Consider the following 25346-nt stretch of genomic DNA (forward strand, 5'->3'; position numbering starts at 1 on the left):
TGTATTTAAGAAGCAGGTGGGTGTAAAAAAGGGGGTTGGAGAAGAGGAAGAAAGACTCAGCTACAGCTGGTACCAGGGCTCTGCTCCAGAAAAGCCTACAATCAATTACTGCTGGCATGAAGCTCAACCTTTCAGCAGGCGCCCAGCTGGCACACATCAGAGCACAGCTGGGCTGCTGCCAGCCCTGTCCCAGGCAAGGGCTTCCCTTCCCGCAGCTGCTCCAGGCCAGCAGACTTGCTCTTGGCCAGACACGAGTTCTCACAAATGCTGTCACCTGTCTGCTTTTAGAAAAGCCCATCAGAGCTGCTGCTCCTCTGAAAGCTGAGTCACCAACATAACCACGAACAATTTATGTTCCAGCATCATCACTTTGAACAATGTTAACCAGGATCGATTTAACCAGAAGAGACATGTCACCAAATGCACACAGACCCCCCCCATCTCTGCTAGGAAGAGAGGTACCACCCATGTGCCACAGCAGAAATACATCTGTTTGCAATACCAGAAAGGGCACTAGCAGGAGGACCAAGTCTCTGAAAGAAGCTGCACCTCCATCCAAATTAAGATCAACAGCTTTAAGCCAAAGTTTTTTTACGAATAGCAGGCTCCACTTGTTTAGGTTTTTTTATTATAATACAGGCACATTTTCAGCATACTGCAATATTCCATAATGAAATTACAGCCTTCATATACAATTTCTCCCTCAAGCTACGCCACTTCAGAATAGCAAGTTATTATGCTGCTCGACACTGCGCCAGCAAGCCCCAGCGCCAGTGACTGGCAGCACAGCTAATGGATACAGCAAGGATGCATTTGACTGACAGCCTAACTTTATTTGTCAAAACCAAAAGCACCCACATGCTGAAGGAAGGTTGAAATAATGTGGAGGTGCCAATGGGGAAAAAAAAATTAATGCGTTTCTTCAGAGGAATGAGAGAAACTAGGGCAAGGAAATGAAAGAAGAGAAGCCTGTCCACCTCTGCTGAGGCAGAGGGTGTCAGAGGATAATGCATAGATATATGTATATATATAAAATGTATATATGCATGAAATTTAAGAAAGATGAAATCTTGAACGCAAGCAGTGTCTTCTCTGGAGCACAAAGCTGACAAGAGTAACATCACTGAAGGCGCTAACGCAGCTCTCCTCACCAGCGGCTGCCGTAGAAGGGAGAACAAACAACTTCTTAATGCCTGGCAGGATCATTGGGGCAGATCCCTGTCAAATTTGAAGCAGCAAATTTGGAAGTTGTCTCAGACAGACTGAGAAATACCAAACACATTGCTTTTCCCCTTCCAATTAAGGTAAAAGGTATTAATCGGCTGCTAGATAGTTCTCCTATTATTCTGCTCTTGTCTCCAGAATAATGAAGCTGAACAGCGTGAACCTCTGCCATGACTCAGGCAAAAATGCTGAATGTTTCCCAAGTCCAGCAAAACACAAGCTCCATAATCAGTATGGCTTATCAATACAAATCCTTCTCAGACTGTTTTTACCCATCTTGAAAGCCAGTCCCAGTGTCAGTTCCATTTACATCTTTGCCTTTATAAAATAGTGTTACACAATCCCCAAGAATAATCAGCCTGAGTGACATGGGAGTGCCTGATCTATCTTAAGAAATGTGTCAACTACAAAACTAAGTGCGACTTTTACACTATAAAGTAGGCTTGCAAACATTATTAATCTTGCTGCACAACACTTTTTGTAGAAGCTGGACTGTTGTATTAATTTATTACTTACACTTTTGTGGGTGCTTTACTTTAAAGTGTAGAATACCAAATAAAAACAAACGAGTTCAGAGAAGCTGGAGAGTTTTATTATACTACCAGATCGGTTTGATTGCCTGTATTATTTACTTTTGAGCTTTAACGTAAGTTGAAAAGCCTAATTAAAAAATTCTGTTAACCAGATTCTTTCAACTTAAGTTCTGACATGACAATCCATTTCTTTGGTTTAAGTCATCTAAAAAGTTAAAAAAATAGGTTGACAGTACCGATAGCAGCACAAAAGCAAAAAATCAAGCAAGGTCTTTTCCCAAGAGCCTGACATTATGAGGCCCAACAGAACAGTCCTCCAGGCAGACAAAAATTCATAGGCAGAAGGTGCAAATGAGGCACATTTCCTGAGGACTAGTAGCCTTTCAGCAGAATGGAAAGGATCTGGTTGATGAAGAGAAGAGAGCATGAAGGAATTGATGGCTATTATGAAGAAGTAGGCACAGAAGTTACCTTGAGACAAGCTAAGACTTTACCTGGAGTATATCCGCTACTATGCTTTTACCCTCCTTTTAACTGAGTAGGTATCCAACAGCATTTGGAAGGAACACAAAAGCAATCCACTACCTTATGTCCCCTTCTCCTCCAGATATGTTGGCCTGCTACTATCTTGGATGAGCCCAGCATACACAAATAGCAGTGCTTGTACTACTTGATTCCACCCGGAGTTCAAAGCAAGCTCTCCATCAGCTCCTGCTTTCCTCCTTTCCCCTCCCATTCCCACAGTGGATAAAGAAAGCAAAACAGCTACTGCACAGAAACAAGCAAATGGAAAAGGCCCTCTTGAGTTCAAATGCAAAGTCAATGCCTACCTGATTTTGGAATTACAGGTCATTTCATTCTCAGGGTAGTGAATATCCACCGCATCTTGAATGACTGTACCATACTCATAGACTTTAATCTTCTTTGTCACCCCAGCGATGGCAAAGTAGTCACAGTCTCGGTCGAACTCAATACTGAGGAACAAAAGCACAGGTTGAGAACTGTGTAACACAACACACACACTTACCAGCAGGGTATTATACCACCCAAACATCTTGGTGTGGTAGAGCTGAGAATCACTATCTGCAGTTAGCAAATACCCTGTTCGGAACACCTTGGTGAGGTCTGGCACACACATCAACAGCACGGAATTCTTGCTCTTGGGCACCATTTTTAATCCCCTCCAAATATACCCACAACTTCATTTATTGAAACAAGACTTTCTGTGATAGCACAATCTCCCTCCCTCAGCCAGGATCTTTGTTCAGATGCTCTAGAGGTTTTGCAGTTCAGCTACACCATCTAACACAGTGTGGCACCCAAATGTCAAAGCTGACAACTCACCCTGAAAATGTGCTTAACATTCAGCTGTATGCTCGACAACCAACATGCTACAGGATGGCTACCCATGGATTTCTCTTGGTTGCACTGCTTCATCTCTTAGCTCCTATATATAGCAGCTCAGTGAACTTTAAAGTGTTAACACAGAGCAAATGAGTCTCTGTGGAAAAAAAACCTTCTAAATTCCCTGAGTAACAGAGGGTCAAAACATATATCATCAGTAATGTAAAAAACATGCTTGCTATGACTTCCACTCAGAGTTGCTCGTGGAAACAGAGGCAGCTTCTTTCTTGAACTGCAGGGCAAGTTTGTAATAGATATCAATGAAGTTGGAAGTAAAAGCAGTCACCTCATAACAAAGTTAAGCTGAAAATGAGAAAAGCCCGAGGTTGTACATGAAATACATCTGAGAGAAAGGCAGGCAGCCGGTTATAAACTGCTAACGTCACTGCTACCTTCGCAGCTTAGAAGGGCTTGAGAGAAATCTATTAGACATCTAGCAGTCGGGGAAGTAAAGCTGCTTCCTAGGAGCTGGTCACTGGAGGCAGGGAAGGGTGGATGTGCCTACCTCCCACCTCCCTTCAGGAGCATCAGCCTCAGTGAGACAACAGTTTGCTACTCTTCCCAGTGAGGGTTTGGGGGTAGCATTTCCCCTTAGCGACCAGGTTTCTGTGATCAGCAATCAGTTATCCTCAGTCTCTTGACTAAGCAATCAATCTATTACTTTGAGAGGTCTCTTTCAGGGTTCTTCCACTCAGTAATTCATTTCAATCTCTACCGTCCCCATCACATTATTTCCAAGAAGCCAGGGTGTTTGTGAACCAGGCAGCAAGCTCTGAATGGCAGAAGAGATGACTGAGTTTACACTGATTTCACACTCATACAGCTTGAAAAATCCTGAAGGCAGAGGTATTTAAGGTACCTTTTTACAATTAGGAAGCATTAAGCTAATTACAAGAAAAGAGAGGGCTCCTTGGGCTGCTCCCACAGCAGCTACAAGCTAGAGTTTTCTACCCCTCAACATAACTGAGAAGTCAAAGGCACTGCAATGCTTTCAAGGGAAGATAAATTTAAATGGCAACAGAGCTTTCAAGTCCTTTTAAAGGAGATATCATCAAGTTATTTTTAACCTATGGAGAGAAAGGATTGTTGATATGCAGTCTGATGGTATAAAATAATTCAATGAAACAGTCTGCAACTTGGCCTTTTAACTCAGGCAGCTAAACTTCTCCAATGCAGTGGCAGGAGACAGTCCCACTCACAATTGCTTGCTTGCTAGAGGAGAAATGAGCTAGTCAGGTCAAGCCTACAAAATCACAAGATGCCAAAAGGAAAAAAAAAAAAGAACATGCTTACAGCTGGGGAATCAAGCAAGCATGCATCTATTAAAATAAAACGGGAGAGGGAAAGAAGTCACCTAGGCAGCCAGACTGCTCTCCCCCTACCCCAGATCTACCCTAGTCTAATCATTTTTTATACAAACAGGACAAAAGCACCACGCAGGCCTGTCTTGTCAGCTCACCCCATTCTACAGAAGAATTTTACAATCGAAAGCCTCTAACAATAGAACGGATTTACTTGTACCACAATCTTAATTGAACTGCTGTCTCGGCTCCTGCTTGCTGCCCTGTGGATTCAGGTAAAGTGCAACTAAACTGATGGCAGCGATTCATCCTCTTGGATTCAATTTATATCCTTAGCCTTCTCCTGAAGAAAAAAATTAATGTTTTACAATGTCTGGTAAAAAGCCAAGTTATTAGAACAGAGCAGAACCTCTCTCACCTGGGGTGGGTTTGCTTCTCTAGCATTAATTCCTTTATTTCTATTTTTTTTTTTGGAAGAGGCATACTGTAGACATAAAACCCCTGAGTACTTCATTATGTCTACAAAAGTTAACACATCATTAGAAGAATTAATAAAAAATACTAACCAATGAAATTGATTATCAGACCTGTGACCTTCAAACAGCATCGAAGAGGCTGCAGGGAGAAAATGGATGCAGAAATAAACCACCACCTGTACAGATGTTTGTTGGCTGCCAGACAAGCAGGCAAACCCAGCACAGGATGCCTGACACCACCTTGCACCTTGGCCTCCGTCAGCTACGTGCAGTCCTGGTGCAACAAGCGTTCTCATTATCTGCCATTTGGGCTTTTAGTAAGCAACTTGGGAAGAAAAATATGAACAAACAGAGTAGCTAATCAAGTGGATTATTTACTATATAAAACTATTTCTAATATTTGCAGATCTCTGCTTCCCCCTGGACTAATCAGGATTAGGACAAACAGCCCACTTGCATAGCAACAGTTATTTTGATGCTTTTTCCTACAAATCTTCTAAATATGTTTAGTATTAAGCAAGGCTTATTTGCATTTAACTAGCTCAATGGTATTCCTGTCACTTACTGCTTGAAGTCTTTGTGTCAGTGTAAGCACTTGCTTATACACAAGCTTATCCATATGAAAATTTGCAAGCAAATTTAGTTTTGTCAAAAGCCACAACAGGGCCAGCTCTGAAGAACAGCAACAACATTCTGGTTCACAGGTGATACATTTCTACAGTCAAAGTGAATTAGTCATTAGCACATTAACATGCAATAGAGTAATAGGAAATACTTTATCCTTTTTGTCAAAAAAGGCCATTGAGTCAAGTTATAAACCAGTTAGACAACAGCATCCACTTCACATGTGGCAAGAGGCACAGTGCCACCGGCGAGTCAAAGCAACATGTAAAATGTGTGCGCTATGGCTATTAGCATCCTGCTAAAATAAGAGCAATGTGTTTTGGTAACACTATTTTAATTAGACTTAACATAGGACTGACAATGAATGTTTTCACTATTTCAGAGGGCAGATGGAGCACCAACTGTTTGTGCGTGCTACAAACCTACCTCAGTGCTAGCATGAAGCAGCCTCCTCTAGAGACAGGAGACCAGTTCAGACATTGTTTTTCATTTGTTTAAGGAAGCACTGGTAGTAAATCATATTTTAGATCATTTGAATATCCAGTTAAGTACCTTTTTGGACTAGCAGTGGTCCTTGCCCCTCAAAGATGTAAATGTCAGAAGCAACTAACAATTGCACTTTTTTTTTTAAAAAAAAAAAACCCTACTTTTAAACCCCATATTTCTGACCAACAAAGATTAGCTGAATTTTTATAGGAATCTTTTGGGGACACAAGCCTGGATATTTGAAAGAGATATGTGCAACATAATTTACTTATAAAAATCAAATTGAAAGGAATTGATTGTTTTGTTTTAGGGAAAAAAGAAGAGAGACATCTCCCATTCCCAAGTCACTGTTTTTGTTTTCTTAAGTAGTTAGTGACCAGCATCCTACACATTCTCAAGGGTTCTGGTTCCTTTGCTGCTTATCTTCATTCTCAAGTCTGTGAGATAACAAATAGTTTTATTTTAATGCTAAAACCTATGACCTTGGAGAGCACTTGTAGCTAACAGATGGAATTATGAAATAAATGGCTTCTGAAATGTGTCTGAAGGCTTGGCGTGGTGTTGAGGGTAGACCAGTGGGGAAAGAGTAAAGAACAAGTATTTGCCAGTTCTGCCATTGTATAAAGCCTTCCTACATTTGCATCCTGATGGCTCTCCACATCCCAGGAGGATGCACTGGAGTTAGAGAATGCATACAGATGGGCAGCTAAATTGATTAAAAGAATGGAGCAGCTGCCTTACCATAACAGTTATGAACAAGGCGACAGCAGAGACTAGTGTTCAACAAGTCACTCCACTAGAGCTAGGAAGCATTCACCAGAACATTAATTTGGGACAGATGAGGGTTTCCCTCCATCCCAGCTACCCTTTAAAAGCCACACGCACATTCCAGGTACCTACTCCTGCAAGACATGACGATGCCAAAGTGAACGTGACAACAGTAATCCGTGAACAACTGGTCCATACCAAATATTAACAGAAATAAATACAGATATACCCTTTAGAATCTGTGACATAGCAACTGTAGATGCTGGGAGGCCGCAAAAAGACAACACTGCAGGCGGTGACCAGGTTGACATGCTCTGTAGTCTTCCACAGGGACAGCATGGGTCAAGATGCCCTCCAAACCCACCCCTGGGGCAGCTCACACCGTACTCAAAATCATGGTTTGAAACTCCCCAGGTGTCAGACTGGAGGGGCACCTAACCCAGCAAGCCTCCGTGAGAAGCAGGTACGTGCTATATCCAACTCCTCCAAATCAGGAGGGGAGTTTCCATCTAACTGCATTAGCCTTTAACTGCATCACTAGTTACAATTAAAGGTCTGCAGCAAACTGCACCTCTTCCTTTTCCATACGTACACTCTACAATTGCTACTGTAATCATAAATGCCTCAGCCCTGACTTGGTAACGAGATCTGTGACTGTAGGAGTTGCCATTTCCACAAATTAGATGACTCAGTTCCTCTCAAGGGACTATATATACACATTTTTTTCCTTCCTGAATATACCAAGCCTTCAATTCTACTTCTACCTAATATGGTGCTTTTTTATTTCTGTATCTAACCCCAACTCCTGTCTTGCTGTGGCCCCATATTTAATTGCAACATAAATAAATTTTTCTTAGTTTGGGGGGACTTAATTGGTGAGAGGAAGGAGAGATGACAACAACAGCTTTTGCTCTTCACTTACACTTCCTTGAAGTCTTTCTCACTCTGTGCTTTCACTCCCTGGCCTCTGAGTGATACCCTGTCATTTCCAACAATTACAAGTCCCACACCTTACAGCCTGGTTGCCTATTTCCAAACCCTTTTTGAGGCACTGAAGTCAAAGATTAGAAATTTAGGTTACAATTCAACACCATGACAACTAGTGCAGATTGTTCAGCATCTGGGACCAATACAGAAATTGGTATTAATATCACACACCTGAGAGACTGTTTTTACAGCAGACTGATATTTTAAGGCTAAGTAATTAGTGTCACTAAGCATGCACTAGCATACTAATTCGTAGTTTTTAAAAAACAAAGCTATACTCAGGAATAGGAAGCTGCTATTATAGTCCTCAGATTTTGTGCTCCATCAGCTCAAAGTCTAAATCTTGTCACATAAAAATAAAGGCTACTGAGACAAGGTGTATCAAGTTTCATTATCAAAAGACTGTTTTGCTAAAGCTGTGAGTAGCTGAAAAAAAATGTTGTGTTTTTTTTTAATAAAGCAACAGTTGCATTAGTTACTTTTACTCCAGACACCACCTAAATAAGGTCACTGCTGCTATTTCCATCCTTAACCCACACCACAGGGACAAGGACAGACCAGCACTGGTTGAACATATTCCCCAATTCAGATCCCTGTGCTACAAAATGTTTTCCAAAAATATAAACTGAGCAAGCACACCATGATCCCAGACAGGTTACTGCAGTTTCCACTCAGGAAGGACTGCTTAAAGAAAAACTCTTGAATTCTCTAGACTGCTATACAGATAGGTAAGTTAAATGTATAAATGAGACTCCCCTTAAATGCATTCTATTGGAGAGCAAAGACCTTCATCTCCAAGATTCACATTAGTTTGTGTTAAGACATTACTGCCAGATTACCAGAAAACTGCCAGATTTGTCCTTTAATCAAGGTAAAGTTGTCTTGGCTACTATAATTACAGCCTCTCAACAGATCAGATTCAAATCTAATGGAAGTGTAATGAAAACTGTGGGACAGAAGACCCCAAGCCATTTCAGTTTGATCCCAAACAACTCCAAGGAATGGGATATTTCAGCTCCAGGTTTAGCAGTACCAGCTGCTGCTGAATGCAGCCCAAGCACCCATCCCTGCCACAGCACCTCCTCCAGGCTTCAAACATCTGCTAGGAATACACTCTCCCTAAGCAAACTTCTATTTGTAGCATAAAAATAACACTAGCAAGTCAGCTCTGTGTCGATGATCTTGCCCCCCAGCACACTCAGCTGGGAAACAGACAGGAAAGGGTATTACAACAGTTCATTGAAGCCTGCACCACAGAGAAGGATGGTCCTCAGCTCCAGGCTCCTTTGGGAAGATATTACCGCACGCGTCATGCTGCAGTCACACTTTCAGCATCTTTCTTGCAGCCACAGTAGCCTGGAGTTTTATTTTGCTCTCTTTGAAGAAAGGTATAGAAAGGTACCATGTTGACAAAGTAATGTCATTAGACCTAGTTCCAGGCCTGCTTCATGCTTACAAAAGTCCTTTTAAGGGTAATGAAATGCCATCAGTTCTAAGAAAGACTACTTAGCAATACTCCCATTCCATAAAGAGCTTGTTTAAAGGAGAATATTAAATCTGAATTGAGGAGGTTTGTTGGACTTAGATCCATCTCACAGCTCTGAAATCAAAACCACCGGAGCTACTTTCATGTTTTGTCATCACTAGATAAAACAGTCATTCCTTTTTTAAACCCAATGAGACACTCTACTATGCTATGAGATTAATTGTGCTTCCTGGGATAGCTCAGCTTTCAGAATCAGGATCCCCTCTATTTCAGGGGGGAGCAAGGGGAAGTGACCCTGAACCAAGCCACCTCCAAGTACAACCCCAAACCTCCTGGGAAGCCACAGCACACTTCCAGCCTTGTCTGTAAGACTACAGAGCTAGAGACATACTGTTCTACTGCATAAGGGGTTTTTTCATACATGTATTCAGGGGAACCTGGCGTAACTAGCACTAATGATGAGAAAGCCTATAGGGAACTACTGAATTTTGCAAGCAACTGAACCTAAAGCGTATTGATAAAAAGCCACTTTACTGCTAGGCGATGCTCTTCTGCATGCTGAAGAGAAGATGACGACAATCCCAGGGTTTATATGCCAGATACACAGACGTACAATGAGCCAAAGCCACTGCAAACAACTACTATGCAAGTTAATGAGGATTAGATTCCGTTTTTCCATAAACACCATTTTAAATAAGCTAGAGTAGGGAAACGTTAACTAAAAGTGCCAACAGTTAAATACAGAATATTTCTTACGGCACTATTTAAAATCCAAGCCAAATTATCAGTCTGCCTGCTGCAGTATTTTGAGTAACCCATCTAATATTTCAAAACCAGGATCTGCCATTTCGCCCAGCTGGGCTGATACACGGTAGGTTACGAACACCTCTGACAGTAGCAGGAACACAGCCTCAACATTAGAAAATACTAAAGTGGAAGAGACTTTAAGTCTCTAAACATACTCATCTGCTTTCTTTCTGCATTCAAGCTTGGGAAATGTTTCCAGAAAGGAAGGTGGCAGCCTCTGCCTAAGCTGTAAAAGGAACAGGTTTGAGGGGAAAAAACCCACCCCTGCTCCACAAGTTGCAAGGTTGTATGTGCAGCAGTACTGTCATATCAGGACTATGCCATTAAGTAAGAAGGAACTCAATCAGTTGTGATAGATGCTGAAGTACCTTCTAAATAAAAGGCCATTCAAAGTTTGCAAGCTTGCTTTCAAGCCACCACATTTATTACTACAACAAGAATCTTGTTTCTCTAAAACTGAGCATGGCAGCTGCTGACAGAGCTGAAGAGGCAAGGGAACAGATATCTGAAAGAGTTTAGCACAGGGGACATCCACCAGTGCTGGGAGACTGTGAACAATGCAGTCCCTCCAATTCATGATTGCTGCATGATTTAGCTGCACCAGTGAAGATGTTTCTGCCTCCAGCTGACCACACTGCCAGAGGTCCCACTCCTCAGAACAAATCACTGCCCAGCCCAGTGCCCCAGAACACAGCCTGCTATATCATTAATCCCAGCCTCCCAATTCACCTGACACCACCACCAGCTCTTCTGCCAGACACCCCACAGCAGAGAATCAGGAAGGACAGCTGGAGACAATAACCTCTTTAGACCCCTCAGCTAAATCCAACAGCAACTGTGAGTCAGGACACCAGCCTCCATAAATACTGCATCCATATGCCACTGACAAGCCATTTTGAAGAGCCAAAGAATAGGCTGGGACAATTAACTCCCATGGTCCTGCTGCCTGGTATTGACAGAACAAGGTTAAAACACCATTTGAAGTGTTTTTTCATCCAACTGCCAAATCTGTTGCAGGAGATTGTTTTGAACCTTTTTCTGGTCAGTATTTTGTATGCTATCCTTAAACTATTCTTCAGAAAGAGGTACTTATAAATACCCTTAATTTCACAGTCTCGTACAGAAAAACTGATCTGACTTCCACATTCATTTGCACAAAAACAGACACACAAGCGTCACTTTGTAACTTCCTCTACAAAACATCCATGCGGTATATAAATCCCAAATCTGTCTTAAGAGTATTTATTAATACAGATGATAATAATCATTAACTCAACCCCTTTTTCAGACTGAGCTGCTTGTAAGGTGATTTTTTTCTCAGAACTGTGTTTAAGCCCACATCATACATCTTTGCATGCCTTAACACACCACCTCAATATATTTTTTTTTTCAGCTGCCTACATTTAATAGACTAACTCCTTCAGTTAGCAAGGAAGGAACAAACAAAAAATCCAAAGGAATACTAATGCTTTTCAGATAATCACCTCCTAGCAAATTCAGACACTTCCAACAAATACGGCTAAAGAATATGGCTTTAATAAGCTACAGAAAATCATATCCTATTAATAACAGGCTTGTTTCTTCAAAGCAGGCACATAAGAATTCACTGTATCAACACTCAATATTGAAAGCAAGCTATAAAATTGGGGGGTAAATTAAGGGAAATTTGCCTTTTACCAACATTGTCACCATGGAAGTTCTGCATATAAGATTCTGTGAAACCACACCTTTCGTGGCTTCCAACTCATGAGGCCAAGATATAGCACTACTACCTGATGATAACCGTTATTACATGAACATCAGGAGGAACAGAAGGGCAGCTGCCTGCAGCCTCACAGAAAAGGTTTCTGTCCTGATCAACAAGGGGTGGATGCAATGATGCAATGCAACTTGGACATGGTACCATCCTCCTACCCTGAAAATAGATCTCTCAGAGGACATTCCTGATGCTACAGCATCCATTTTAAGTTCCTGCACTTTCACAAATCTTCTCTTCAAAAAAAGCCCAGTCTTATTCTAATAAATACAATGTTTTTACATTAACCCCCATTTGTGAGTGAGGGATCCCAAAGTTCATAGGAAGTGAATTTCACTTTGCACTATGTGGCAAAGCCACATGAGGACATTGCCTCTCCTTAAAACCTAAGGCCAGAGGAAGATGCTAGGCAGACAGTCAGGGACAGAACCTGACATTTCTATCAAGCTAACCATTTATCTTTATCACAAGAGTATAACCCCCAAGACTTGGATGGCTCTGGTCCAAAATCCTGCTCAGAGCAGAGGCAGCTCTTTGGTCAGACCAGTTTGCTTAGGGCTTTCTCCAGCCAGTTCTTGAATACCTCTGAGGATGAAGCCTGCACATCATCTTTGGGAAGCCTACTTCAATGCCAGACCAGCCAATGCTGAAGCCAGTGACCACAACACAACATTTGCCAAGAAATGGAAACTACTTATATAAACTGCACAAAGTTTCTTCAAGATATAAACCAAAAAAACCACCCAAAAAAACTTTGAGCAATCACTGTTTAATACATTTGTTTAAAAAGAGACTTCCCGAATTCATCAAAAGGCTCTTCAATATTTTAACATACCATTTATAAAAATTCACAAAGTTTAAATCAAACTAACAAAACGTCACCTAATTATCTGCAGATGGAGACAAGTTTAAAGCACTAAGAGAGCTTAATGGGAAAAAGATCTTCCTACTACCAAATAGTCTGAAATTACTAGGAAAAAAAGTGAGGTCCCAGTGGTGGTTGTGCAACTTCATTAACTTCCCAATTTCAAATTATTTAAGTTTAACTCCTAAAAGTGAAAGCTTAAGTTCATGGAAGAACAGGCTCCTCTCTGCAGCATCACCACAGTCACCAGAAAGTTTACTTTTCAGGTCAGGACTGGAGATAGGAGCAGACATGCTCTTTTCTGCTTTCCGAGTCCCTTTTTGTACTAGCAGCCCATCCTGAGAACTCAAGAGGGCTACATGAGAGCTGAGAGCATAACTCTGAATTCAGAGATCTTAACTGACGTCTGTATAAGCCTTCTGCTGGGCATGAGTCACATTTAGCTTCTGCTTGAGGGATCCAGACCACAATTATGTACTAGGAAATGTATCAGTTCTGCACTCCAGAGAAGGGAAAGGCTCTGTACTTAGCTCTAATCAAACAAACCTCCCTCTCGGCCCCAGACAACCTCTGGTCTATGGGCCAAAACCTCTGATGAAATAATTTAAGAGAACCACAGGATAAGCACAAACTTCAGGTAGGTTCACAGCATTAGACTTCAAGTTTCCTCAGCCACTCTGTAGTTCAAGTCTCTTTATTCATGCATTTCTCTCCCTCCCAGCTGTGGAAACAGTCCAAACAAGACAGATCCATCCACAGTTTTGAGCTGCCACTTGTATTTAAGAGTCCATTTAAAAAATGATTTATTTAACACAGTATAAGAAAAATTCAGCCCTCCTCATTTCTCATCTTCTCAAGTAGCAGTATCTACTGCACTCTGAAGCACAATCCTGTGAGGGATAAACCCACTTACATTTCTTTCATTTATCTTTACCACCAAGATAGAAGCATTGCTGGTCACAAACTCAGTAAAATGGTTCATCTAATCCTAGCCAGCCCAGGGTACTCAAAACAAGGAGGAAAAAGGAGCTTATTATGGTAGACACAGGACTAAAAGGCACTTTGTTAAAGTCTGGATCTGAGAATTTATATGGACAAGTAATTGTAGTCCAAAGTAAAATGGAAACAACAAACAAGAATGGTTCAATGAATACAGGGGGGGAAAAATACCCCTAATGGATGGGTTTTATTTTAAGCTCACCTTTGAAGAAAGGATTTCAGGTCATGTTAATGAAAGGGTCAACAAAAAAATTACAATTTTGAAACAGACTTAATTGTACTGTTTGAATGCTAAAAGAAACCTCTTAATCTCTTATTCATTACATAAAGGCAATGGAAAAAGCAAGCAATAAATTTTTTTTTTAAAAAAGAATAATGGACCCCAAATGTAAGATCCAGTTTTTGAACACTGTCTCAAGATCAAACAGATGAGATTAGTAAGGTTTCAGCACCCAAAAAACCAAGCTGTTTCTTTCCCTCTGTGTAAATCACTATGCCTTTAGATAAATAGTTAGTCTTGGCCACACAAACCCCTTTGGATGTAATTTTAAGACCTTTCAAAGAAATGGCAAGCTAACCCAGAAGAATTTGAAGTTTGAGCAGATGACAAAACCCACACCATTTGCCCCCAAACATCAGGGCCTCTGGGAGAGATGTATTCATGCTTCCACCAGACCTGGGAACCACCCAGCAAGGAGAACCAGCTTTCCAATAACCAGGTTTCAGACAGACATCTTTCCATAGTCTGTTTCTTGGATTTTTCTGTTCTTTTTTTTTTTTTCCTTAAAATATGACAGACTGCCACATTATTCTCTGAAGGCCTCTGACAGTGCTAAAGCAATTTTCTACATAAATCATTGTAATGCTAACACTGCAGTTTACAGACTCATCTTTAAAAGAAAGCCTTTACTATTTACTGCCACAGCAAGAAGAGAGAAGAAAAGTTAAGCTCTGCGACTGCTCTGTCTGGGGGCTTAATAAATGGAAAAATTTATTCCTTGGCCCAGTTCTAACAAAACTTAATATACTTGTGAAAACCATGTAAATACTTTGTACTGAGGAGAACAGAGTGTATAGTAAAAAAATCATTTAGCATATCGAGGTACATGTACCAGCAAGCATGCTGGAAGTCCCCCTAATGTTAAAGCAAAACTGAGCTACCAGCAATTGCAAAGCTTTGAATGCATTTTCACTTTACATCTTCCTTCATCTGTTTTTCTTGAAGCAAATGGGGGGGGCAGGGGGCGGAAAGCACTGATGGTTGTCAGTTTTGCTTGTACCATGCTTCTGAGCAAGGTAAGAAGGCTCTCCCTCACTGGGCTTACGATCACACTGCGTGCACCTTTCCAAATAAGACCATAACCCCGTACATGAAGATGCACAGCTCAAGTGTCAGCGCTGCACCCCCTGCCCACAGCCCTGCGCTGCCAGCACTGCAACAGACGGCTGCCACCACGCGGATGCTGCACGGCTGCCGCTGGGCTACCAGCCCAGCCAGGCTCAGCACCAGCCCCCTGGGCACGCTCCCTGCCAGGCTGGGGAAACCTGGAACCGCAGAGCGCAGCCCTGGCTTGTCCCCTCAGCCCAAAAAGCAACTCCAGCTTTCTTAATATTTCATCACGTTTTTTACAGTAACACAACATACATAGTATTGTTTATGCTCTTTTATTAGTCCTCAGAAGCCCAGACATTCATAAATATGCTTGTGGCAAGACACTCAGGAGAGTACTGTTGCTGCTCGGTTCCAGAGGTTTATCCAGCCTGTTTCTATACAGCCTTTAATTACATTTTTCATCCTGCTACCCTAAACTCTTTGCAAACATAAAGCTAATATATCTTTAAAAGCTCTTTATTTAAGCTAGCTGATCTTTTGGAGTCCAGTGTGTTAACCTTGTATAGGCTTAAAAAGCAAGGCAAGCCAAACTTGTATTCTATCTATTTGTAACAGCAGTTTATTTTCTTAAAAAAAAACAAACCAAACAAACAACAAACCAAACTAAATTAAGTACAAGGAAGTTTAACTTCCAGTCAATTCTACTTTTATTCTTAATATAGTTAAAAATCTCTTTAAAAGACTTTTGAAAATATTTGAGGATTGCTTACTTATTGACCTTACGTTGGTTTTGTATTTAAAAGCATTTGTCACAACAGCTAAGCAGCAGGACTCACTTTTTACCATTTAATCAGTGTTTCCCACTGCATGCCCAGGAGCACCTTTAAAAAGCAGTGCAGGGGTCCAAACAAACAATAGAGCTTCTCACAGCATTTAAAAGTGAAAGTGATAAGCTTTTCAAGCACCCCAATAATTAACCTGGCTCATCCACGGGTACCTAAAACCTGCTCCTTTATTATCTTAAGCTGCCATGACCAAGACACACACCTCATTTAGCTTCACACTCTCCGAACTTTATTAAATAGTCTATTAATTTGGATGAACAACAGCGAACACAGAAATGTGTTCGCCAACACATACCTACACGTAAACTCTTGCTTAACAAATTCAAACTTTAAAGGAACTGTTTGGATAGCCAGAAGCTAACAAGAGCTACTGCAGCAGCACATTCAGCAGCCCCGCTTCACCAAAGCACTTAAGGACATGCTCAGATGTGAACAGCCTTACTCAGCTCACACACTAAAACCCCCAAAAATTTCTTAAATGCCTCGATAAATAAAAAGCATGAGGAGGGGAAAACCTTGAGCTGGAAGCCAAGTTATTTTGCAGTTAAATGCATTTAACTACAGATTCTAGCACTAGCTTGGCAGGAGGCCCCACAGTATCTTCATTTTAACACCACACATACTTCACAAACATATTTCACCCAAGAATTATAATGCCTTCAAAATAGGAGCAAGATTTACTGCCCTTCCAGCATTTTCTAACCAAATACCACAAAAACGCTGCTTTTGCAGAATGTCAAGGAGAAGAAAGGGCAAAGGAGCCAAATCCAATCCACACTGAAGTTCGTAGCTGAGGAAGTTTGTCTACATTGCAGTGAGATTCCCATCTGCATTTCATTGCAGCTAGTGTGAACCCAATCAGTGCGGGTTAAATATACGTCAGATCAGCGATTACTGTGTTCTGGCCTCTGTGGCTAAGTCAGACATTGTACATTCCTGCTACATATTGCAGTAGTTAAGGAATCAATGCTTCTTTAAAGAAATATGTATTTCATGCTACTCATGCCTCCATTTCTTCACACAGTGCATATTTCTGGGGTCTTTCAAACATCCAAGCTGTTCTGTCACTGTTCGAATGGCCCCTTTGTAAGGCATCAGATCAAGATACAGGAAATCTGAGTTCATCATGTCATTGCAATGTTTTTCAAGACCTCAGGTATGGCCACTTTGGATCTCCTGAACCCCATGTATAAAAGTGATACTACTTCTCTTCCTCAAAAGGTTGCTGTAAACAAACACACTTAAATTTGTAAAGTGTGCCTGTAAGAAGCTAACTGGTCTTCAGTCTATGCCATGCAAAACAGATCTCCCAGTTCACACATTGCATCATTTTTTCCACCAAACCAGCTCCAAACAAGCTACCACAGACTAATTAAGTCCCCCCCAGGGTATGCTTCCACAGCTGCTGAAACCAGTTTAAGGTTAGGGCTGTTGTCAGGTCCCAGCCTCTCCCCATCCTTTGTGCTCACTTAAGGCTGATCCCTAAGGGAGCTGGTTCATGGAGTTAAACTAGAAGAAAGTAATTCTGTTGAAAGACAAGCCAACGGCATCTCACCAGTTAAGTGTTCAAACTGATCCACAGGAGGCTCAGATGAGCTTCAGCAGCAGTGCACAGGACGTGACCACCCCACACAGCAGGGTATACAGAGTTGTTGTTAGCAAGAACGGAGCTGTTGAGTTGGCGTTACCACAACCACCCCCTCCCTAGTGTTTAGCACTGTAAACAGAGCTTCCAGTACCCAAGAGTTCAAGCAGTCACAGTTAAAAACAACTTTTTTAGTATTTGCCATTACTACTGGCTCTACCGACAGCATTTAAAACCAACACTTAACACTACCTACACCAAGCAAGATGGATGTTTCTTAAAATGCTAGGACTGCATCACTTACAATGCAACTACACTGACACGAGGAGGGCTGAGCCTACAGCACAAAGCCTGTTGTATCACAACAGCTGCAGATACTGGCACCGCAAAGGTTCTGCACTCCATCTTGAGCAGCACCAACGGGAATAAGAGATACTACTGTGGTACTTGAGTGTCTTTGCAGATCGATGATAACCACACATGGGCAGAACTGGTTTTGGGAAGTGACTGCAAAGCGTTATGTACAGCCCATAACTTGTTTAATACAGGTTATTAACTCTGCCTCAACAGCCTATGTCAGCATGAGATGCACCGTCAGAGCTGCAGTATATCTTACCTGGATACTATGCTGGAACCATTGTAGAGGTCACTAGCGTAAGACAGCGTTGCCAGGGGTCGGACAGAGTTGTAGCGCGTGAACTTGGATAGACACTCCTGAAACTCATCCAGCTGGCTTGTGGTTCTGCTGTCATCTAGGGAGAGGCAGCAGTATGGGGGAGGACAGAAAGAGTGAGAAAAACTCAGCAGCAAACAAAACCCCCCCCAAGATTCATGTTTTCACATGACACTACCACTGCTTGCTACCTGGGGAGAATTCTTGGTCAAAACCTGGTTCTCTCTCACCTCTAGCATTCCCCAAAGGTGGTATGATTTTTAGAGCACAAATTAAGTCTTTCCACTGCAATGCTGGGTGAGCCTACCATGCTGAGAATCTGCCTAGAAATCACAAACACAACTTTCCTGATGAGCTCTGAATTTGAATAAAATAAATGAGCTTAAGGGCAATAGATTATTTACATAAAACCTTTAAGCATATCAAAATGCACTCAAACACATCTAGTTTTCTGTGGAGGTGAAAGTATATTCCTTTCCCTATACTTCTGTTACAATATGCCTACATTTGGCTTCAATTAAATTCAAATACTTTTAGTATAAAATATTTGTCTTGTTATTCCAAAAGCAACAGAGCTAAGAGTTGTTTCAGAGCTGGAGAAGGAAGACAAGCATGGAACCAGAAGACTCCCCATACTATACATTTTTTGAAAATTATGACCTTCAACAGACAAGGTGAAACTGAGCCAGCTTGAATAATGATGATAAATATTCTGTGGGAAATGGAACAGTATACTACAAAAGTTAAAACTGAACTGTAATGTAGATAGCTGAAAGTCATTCTCCGATTCCTCAGAAGACTCAACTTCTCTTGGTATGAATGGAATTCTATTTAAGTGATTTTTAGAATGCAGTATTTCCTGATCAAGGAAGAATTCCTAACTTACAGCGATGCCACATGGGCAAGTCAGGGTTCCTAATAAACTCATACACCTGCAGTCAAACATCAGGTAGAGCCTTCAGGCTTTGTAATAATCCCCAGAATTTCCAGCCATTCTCATTTCCCTCCTCTAACGCTCCCACCTTCACTTTGTCTTTTTGCACCAGTGCAAGGCAAGGGAACTACAGCGGAACTACAGCTATCACTGCTCTCACAGCACTAACACACAGCACCTCAGTTTACAGCTACTGTACACCTTGTCTTCTGGTAAACTACAGCGTCCACTGTAGCAGCAGAGAAACCACACACACAGCTTACACAGTTGAGATCAAATTCCACCCACTCCTTAAGTTATCCTTATCTGTTTCCTTATCAGCAGCATAAGGAAACAAAGCTCCACTTATTCGAAAGCTTTGGAAATATTCGGGTGAAAAAAAGGAAGATGCTGATCTATAAAAGCAAGATACAGCTGTGACTTCTTGTGGGGAAAACAGAGGGAATAATCACTTTCTGCACGCTGGTAATTCCTTGCCATCAGAAGTTATCTTGCTCTACACTTGTAAAGTATTTTGAAGCGTCCCTTATATGCTATTTAATGTTTCATCATATAAAGGCACAGTGAAGGCTAGTAATTAGCATGTTCAAGGGTACTAGCATATACATTACTCACATCAGATGGATTAAAAGGGGAAAATGAACAAAGTGCTGCTCCAACTTAAAATCATCAGCACCTGACCATTACAGGAAACAGCTCAAGAAGAGCATAAACATCCGTCAGTGTTTTTCAAAGACTGTTGGCTCCTTCGACACTACGATAGGAACAAACAACTGCTACTCTTCCATTTCCCTCTTTTAGAGATCAAGCACACAGTCATCTTATAATTTATTCTGTGTCTGTGCTTGGAAAATGGAATGTTATTTCTCCAGACATTTTCCCTAAAGTGCAAGGCCATTTCATAATTAGTTATATTCTGTCTCCACTCCCTACTAGAACAGTCACCAGCACTTCTTGCAGAAAGCTTTAAATCCACATTAAATCCTATTTAAAATGTGTCAAAAAGCAGGAATGACTTGAGAAGAAAACTTAAATAAAGGATAACCTGTGATACTTGATTAAGAAAAAACTGCACTTGCAAATCCTCCACTCTGTGCGGCTGACATGAATACAAAAACAGTTTCAACGCATTCATATTTATAGCTCCAATTATGAAGAAAGATGTCTTCTACAAGAGAATGCTGGGAAAAGCCCCAGTTGTTATCCTTTGTTAATAAGTATTATTTTAACAAACAGTTACGCATCACCAAGGTAGCATTGCATGCAAACATCTTGATGTGATCTGAACTACTGTATTCTGCCAAGCACTTGCCAGTACTTCACACAAAACTGGCTGGTCACATATAACTGGCTTCCCTGATGTAGCTGAAGCACTACTGAAGCGCCCTCTCAATGTGCTGCATTCTCTGTTAAAATTATTTTGCTGTGCTTGATGAGAACTGAGCCAGTCATTGCTCTGAAGTAGGCAGAAAATACAGACATAGCTAAGAGCAAGCTCCCCTAAAACACGCTGCAGCCTTTACACTTAAAGCCAATTTTTTTTAAATTAAAAAAGAAAAGCCTCATTTTTATTTAAAGTGAATAAAACTTAAACTAAATTCATGGAGAAAAAAAAAAAAGAGCAGGGGTTTCTATCCCAGCTGTATTGCTGAACTCTGTCCTGTGACATTGGTCCTTGCCTTCCAAAGCTACAAGATACTCCACTGCAGCAACCTCTGCCTGGTTCCCTTTTGTCCCCAGGTTTCTCCCATCCCCTGACAGCTGGCTGTGCCCCACTCCTTGCTGCAGTTTGTTACTCTTCATATGGGCTGCAGCTCGCAGGTGCTGAGTCTTCCCTGCCACAGCCCATTGCCTGAAACTTTTTTCCCAAAGCTGGTTTCCTCCCTAGAGGGGCTGCAGAGCAACCCTCCCTGCCCTCAAGACATCTTCATTTGACCCATTTGTTTAAGAGAATCTTGTCATGTAATTAAGAACCATCCATTCACTAGGTAACAATTACTCTAGCTGCTGTCACACTGTTACTCAATTATGAATGAGGCAATCTAGGCAATTGTGAAAACAGCTTCTAATTCTGCAAAACAAGCCTTAAATCTAAGGTGTGCCCCATGGGACAACAATGCTGCTGCACATTCAGCTTCTATACTCCAAGCCATTTGTTAACCATGTCTCAATCTAGACAACATAAAGGATAACCTCCAAGTGTCCTATTCCATGCTAAATACAGGAGAATTTATCAGTTTATGTTTATACCTCTGTAGTATTTCAACAGCAGTGTTTTTTAACTACTGTGTTTATACCACCATCTAGTAGAAAGACAACCCTACTTTCAAAACATTTGCGTCCTCAGAATGAGCATCAGCTAAATTGTTTATTGTGGCTTACGTATTGCTCTCTATTTACAACGAAGGACATGTGCCCCCCAGAAGTGACAGGATGAAGTTTTCCAAATTTAGCAACTTCAAAGATTGGCCAAGAACAGCAAAACTGGATGATCCGAGTAACACATAAATATGTATGTATAGCAACATTCCTGTGCAGGGAAGAAGTGAAAGCTGCTCTCAAAAGCAAGTCTTTTCTGAAGACTAGGCACTGTAAGAGGTAACGGATGTCAGAAGCTGAACACCACACAAGAGGAACTCACCCGAGACACGTGTCATCCTGGTGGAAAAATAGCAGTGCTCTAGGTCCTCAAAATGAGCTGTGAGCCGCTTGCGTCGTGAGGCTAGCGTGCTGTTATACCACGGCTGCTTTTTGGTCTGAATGGAAAAAAAAAAAAAAACCACTTCAGAAAGGTAAAGCCAGGCCTGGGTTCCATTTCAACAAATTTTACCAAGTTATAAACAATTGATACATTATATGTGAAGGGTAAGAAATGTAAAGTGACAACAAATGAAGATCTTGCCACTCTCAACAGCTCTTAGGGTCCTACGCTGCACCCTTTCACTTGACAAACAAGAAAGGCTGCGTTTAGGCAGTTCTTGTTTCCTGAACCTTTGCAAATTTATCAATTCCAGTCTCACACACAGGACAGACAGCAGCAGCCCTTTGGGAGTCACAGCTTGCATTTATACAGATAGACACCAGAGGCCAAAGATAGCAGGCTTCCAGCTTCACAAATCAGACTGTACAACAAATACTTCCTAGATCCCTGGCAGAGTTCTCATTAAAAAGAGAAGGAGGTGTTTAAAGAGTTAGTGAGTTGCTTCAAAAGAAGTAATTTAGTAACTCTCTGTAAAGCTAAGCAAATAAGGATAGAAACAGAAGACACCATTGAGTTCAAAGGTTAATTGAATAGTCCATGAAACTTGCCATTTCCCAACCTACCCAAGCAATAAGAGGCAGAAGCAAAGGAGTGAAATTACGTAAGTAAGCTCTCCTGAAGCAAAACAGAAAATACAGTACTTCTTGTTTTAATCACTAGTAAGAACAAGGAACAAGATCCCCTACTACACAAAAAGCATGACAAGCACCTTGCTTTAAATTACATTTAAGACGACTCAGATATCACATACTGAAAGCTCATGGGGAAGTTTAAAGTAAGATTTGAGACCTACCAAGCTCCTTAATGAGCCACCTCCCTGACCACATACAAGGTCTGCAATGCCACTCAATGGCACTAACAAACCCACTCCATGTACAACTGCCCCTCAATCCATGCAGAAGAATGAGCTTGCCCTCGTTGCAGCCATCAAGAATGAGCTAAGTTTACAGCCCACTCAAATTCTGCTTATACCTGTATGAACAGTAATCTAACATTTCAGGGAATAAGCAAACCCCAAGCAATAAAGCCCTGCAGACACCACATCCCATGTGGGGCCCCAGCTATACATTGACACTATGACACAGACTTGCATGTTGATGGCACCTACGGTCTGTGCAGCTTGTTTTGTATTGAAAGCAACTCCAACCTCAACACACAACTAAGACACTGGACAGTAACCCTACAGCAACAACTTTCGACCACAATTTTCTCAAGTTTCACAGCTTTAAGAAATGCTTAACACAACACTTTCACAGCATCCTCGTATTAATTCTGTGCACCAGCTTGCAAGGGCTCCAGCTTCTCTCAGCACATCAGGAATGATTAGGGCTCAAGATAACTTCAAGCAAAAAGCAATCACTTCAGTCTTAAGACGAGCCACCTGCAACATGATGAGCAATAGAACCCAAGGCCAAGCCTGATCTGCCAGATGAGTCCAGTCCACATCAAGATGGAATCAATCATGGTAAGTATACGCCTGCCTCCAGCTCTCCAGAGGCAGATCCCTACAAGCAGGTCTCAAGCTGGCACATGGCAACCCAGCTGTTCTGGGAATCAATCTGTATTAACCCATCTCCATCAGATCCTCCTCACCCAAGCATTTTAAACTGCTCACGTTTTACCAAACATACATTCAGTTTCTCTTAAGTCTGTTCCCTGGCTACTTGTTAAGCAGTGCTGGGAAATGGGGGGGGGGTGGGGGAACCTACAACTGAAAAGAAACCATACCCAAGCAATTTTTATTCAGCTGCTAAAACTACTATGGTTGTCCAAGTTGAGGATTAGCTTGGATTGCTCAGTTATCATCAGGAGCTATTTTACTGTTTTATTCCCATCAGGTGCGCTGAAGAGTTTTCTAGCAACTGGGGGAAAACTTCATAGCTACACTCAGGATCCTTATTTCTAGCAGAAAAGAAAGGTACTGCCACTAAATACTGCCTGCAGAATTCCCCAGGGCCTACGTCCCCTATTGTCCACTATTTACTTCTGAAGTTCACTTCCTGGAAGAAAACAGTCTTGAAGCTTTGCAGTATATAAATTCTTCTCCAAAATGTTTCTGAGTAATGTGCTGAGTAATTATATTGAGAAAGAAAGCTATTCTCTCCATCCCAGCATAGCTTATTACTGCCTGCGGTGCGCAATCTGTAGTATTGCCATGACTGACAATTAGGAAAAGGTACAATTGAATCTTTATTCTTACAACTGTTTTTATGGTAAAGTCTTGCTGAAGTTAGGCTACCTTTAGAATGAAGTGTTTAACTTCAAGAGTTCTCTTTCAGCTCCCCATCCAAATGTATATTAAAGTTTAATACAAAAATTTGTACTAGAGTATGATCTTGCACTCTTGAGGACAAAAAAATAATAATTGCATTTGACAGAAAAGATTATACTCACACAAATAAGACTGTCACATGCAGAATGACTAGAAAGCCTAGGTTGTTTGGTTTTAGGCTGCTTGTTTTGTGTACTTACCAGCCACATAGCTATGTTATTGATTTTATCTTTGAAATAGAAAGAAAAGTAGGAGACAGGTAGTGTCAGTGGAGAACAAACACACTACCAGAATTCTGAACATAAGCTTTCCACATTTCACTTGCCCTCTGAAGTGAGGTAGAGCTACAGTTCTTTGTTCAAGCAAAAGCCTCCCAAGACCACAGAAGCAGGAACAACAATTAATTTTCCCACAGACTAATAGATGGAATTTTCTAATTACCAATTAGTTATAAGCTGCAAACCCAAACCCCTGCATGCACACCAGCCCAAAATTCAGGTGTTTTTTCTTCGTATCAGCTACTCCACCAAATAAGATCCAACAGCACTTCCACCTGTTAATTTACACTGTGTGCCATGGATGGCCCACCACCAAAGGACACCAAAGGCACAAGCTGGCATATCACCAACAGTTTGTCTGTGTAAATCAAAACTGTTTAACCTTTTTGAATCTGTGAGCTGGAAATCAGTGTCATCTTCCCAGCCCAGCTGAATCACTCCAAGCTGCAAGACTACAGTAGTGCTGTTAGGCATTTGGCAGGCGCTGCAGATCAGACAGTTTGGAGGCTGCCTGCCAAACAACTTTACTGTGTACACAACTTTTTATTCTCTATGTGAATTTATAATACAGTCTGTAAAGCCTTAATGGGGGCAAACTACAAGACAGCTGTATGTTTGGAGGATTAATGTTTCTTGTTTTGAAAGTCAAGCTTGATCTAAAGCTATTTAAGTCAATGCAAAGGGTCAGGGATTTGCCTTTCTTCCCAAATGCTGCCCACTTGGGAGATGAAGAGCAAAAAATATCCCCTATTCCATGGAAGGGTCAGCTTTGGGAATAAAGTCAGATGTCTAAATATATTACTCCAGATTTCTCCGATAGTGTCAGTGTAAACACTCAAAACCATGCAGTCATTCCTACAGCTGTAGTCTTGGCTCCAGTTTGCCCATATAAACCAGTTAAAAGCATCTGCGAGACTCGAGCTGACCAGCATGCGGGAAATGGATGTAG

At 41.4% G+C, this 25346-nt stretch overlaps 1 protein-coding gene across 2 annotated transcripts in view; it reads right to left on the bottom strand.

The window, feature by feature from the left end:
* COP1 (COP1 E3 ubiquitin ligase) overlaps positions 1–25346 on the bottom strand; it is a 127725-nt gene that overhangs the window by 71470 nt on the left and 30909 nt on the right. For both annotated transcript variants that reach the window (XM_055724421.1, XM_055724420.1), the window contains exons 10-12: positions 21728–21842; positions 18096–18231; positions 2588–2731 (exon numbers count right to left, since the gene is read on the bottom strand). In XM_055724421.1, coding sequence (XP_055580396.1) covers positions 2588–2731; positions 18096–18231; positions 21728–21842 — 395 coding nt within the window. The remainder of the gene's footprint in view (positions 1–2587; positions 2732–18095; positions 18232–21727; positions 21843–25346) is intronic.

The sequence above is a fragment of the Falco cherrug genome, chromosome 12, assembly GCF_023634085.1.
Source record: "Falco cherrug isolate bFalChe1 chromosome 12, bFalChe1.pri, whole genome shotgun sequence".
In the NCBI taxonomy this organism is placed as follows: Eukaryota; Metazoa; Chordata; class Aves; order Falconiformes; family Falconidae; genus Falco; species Falco cherrug.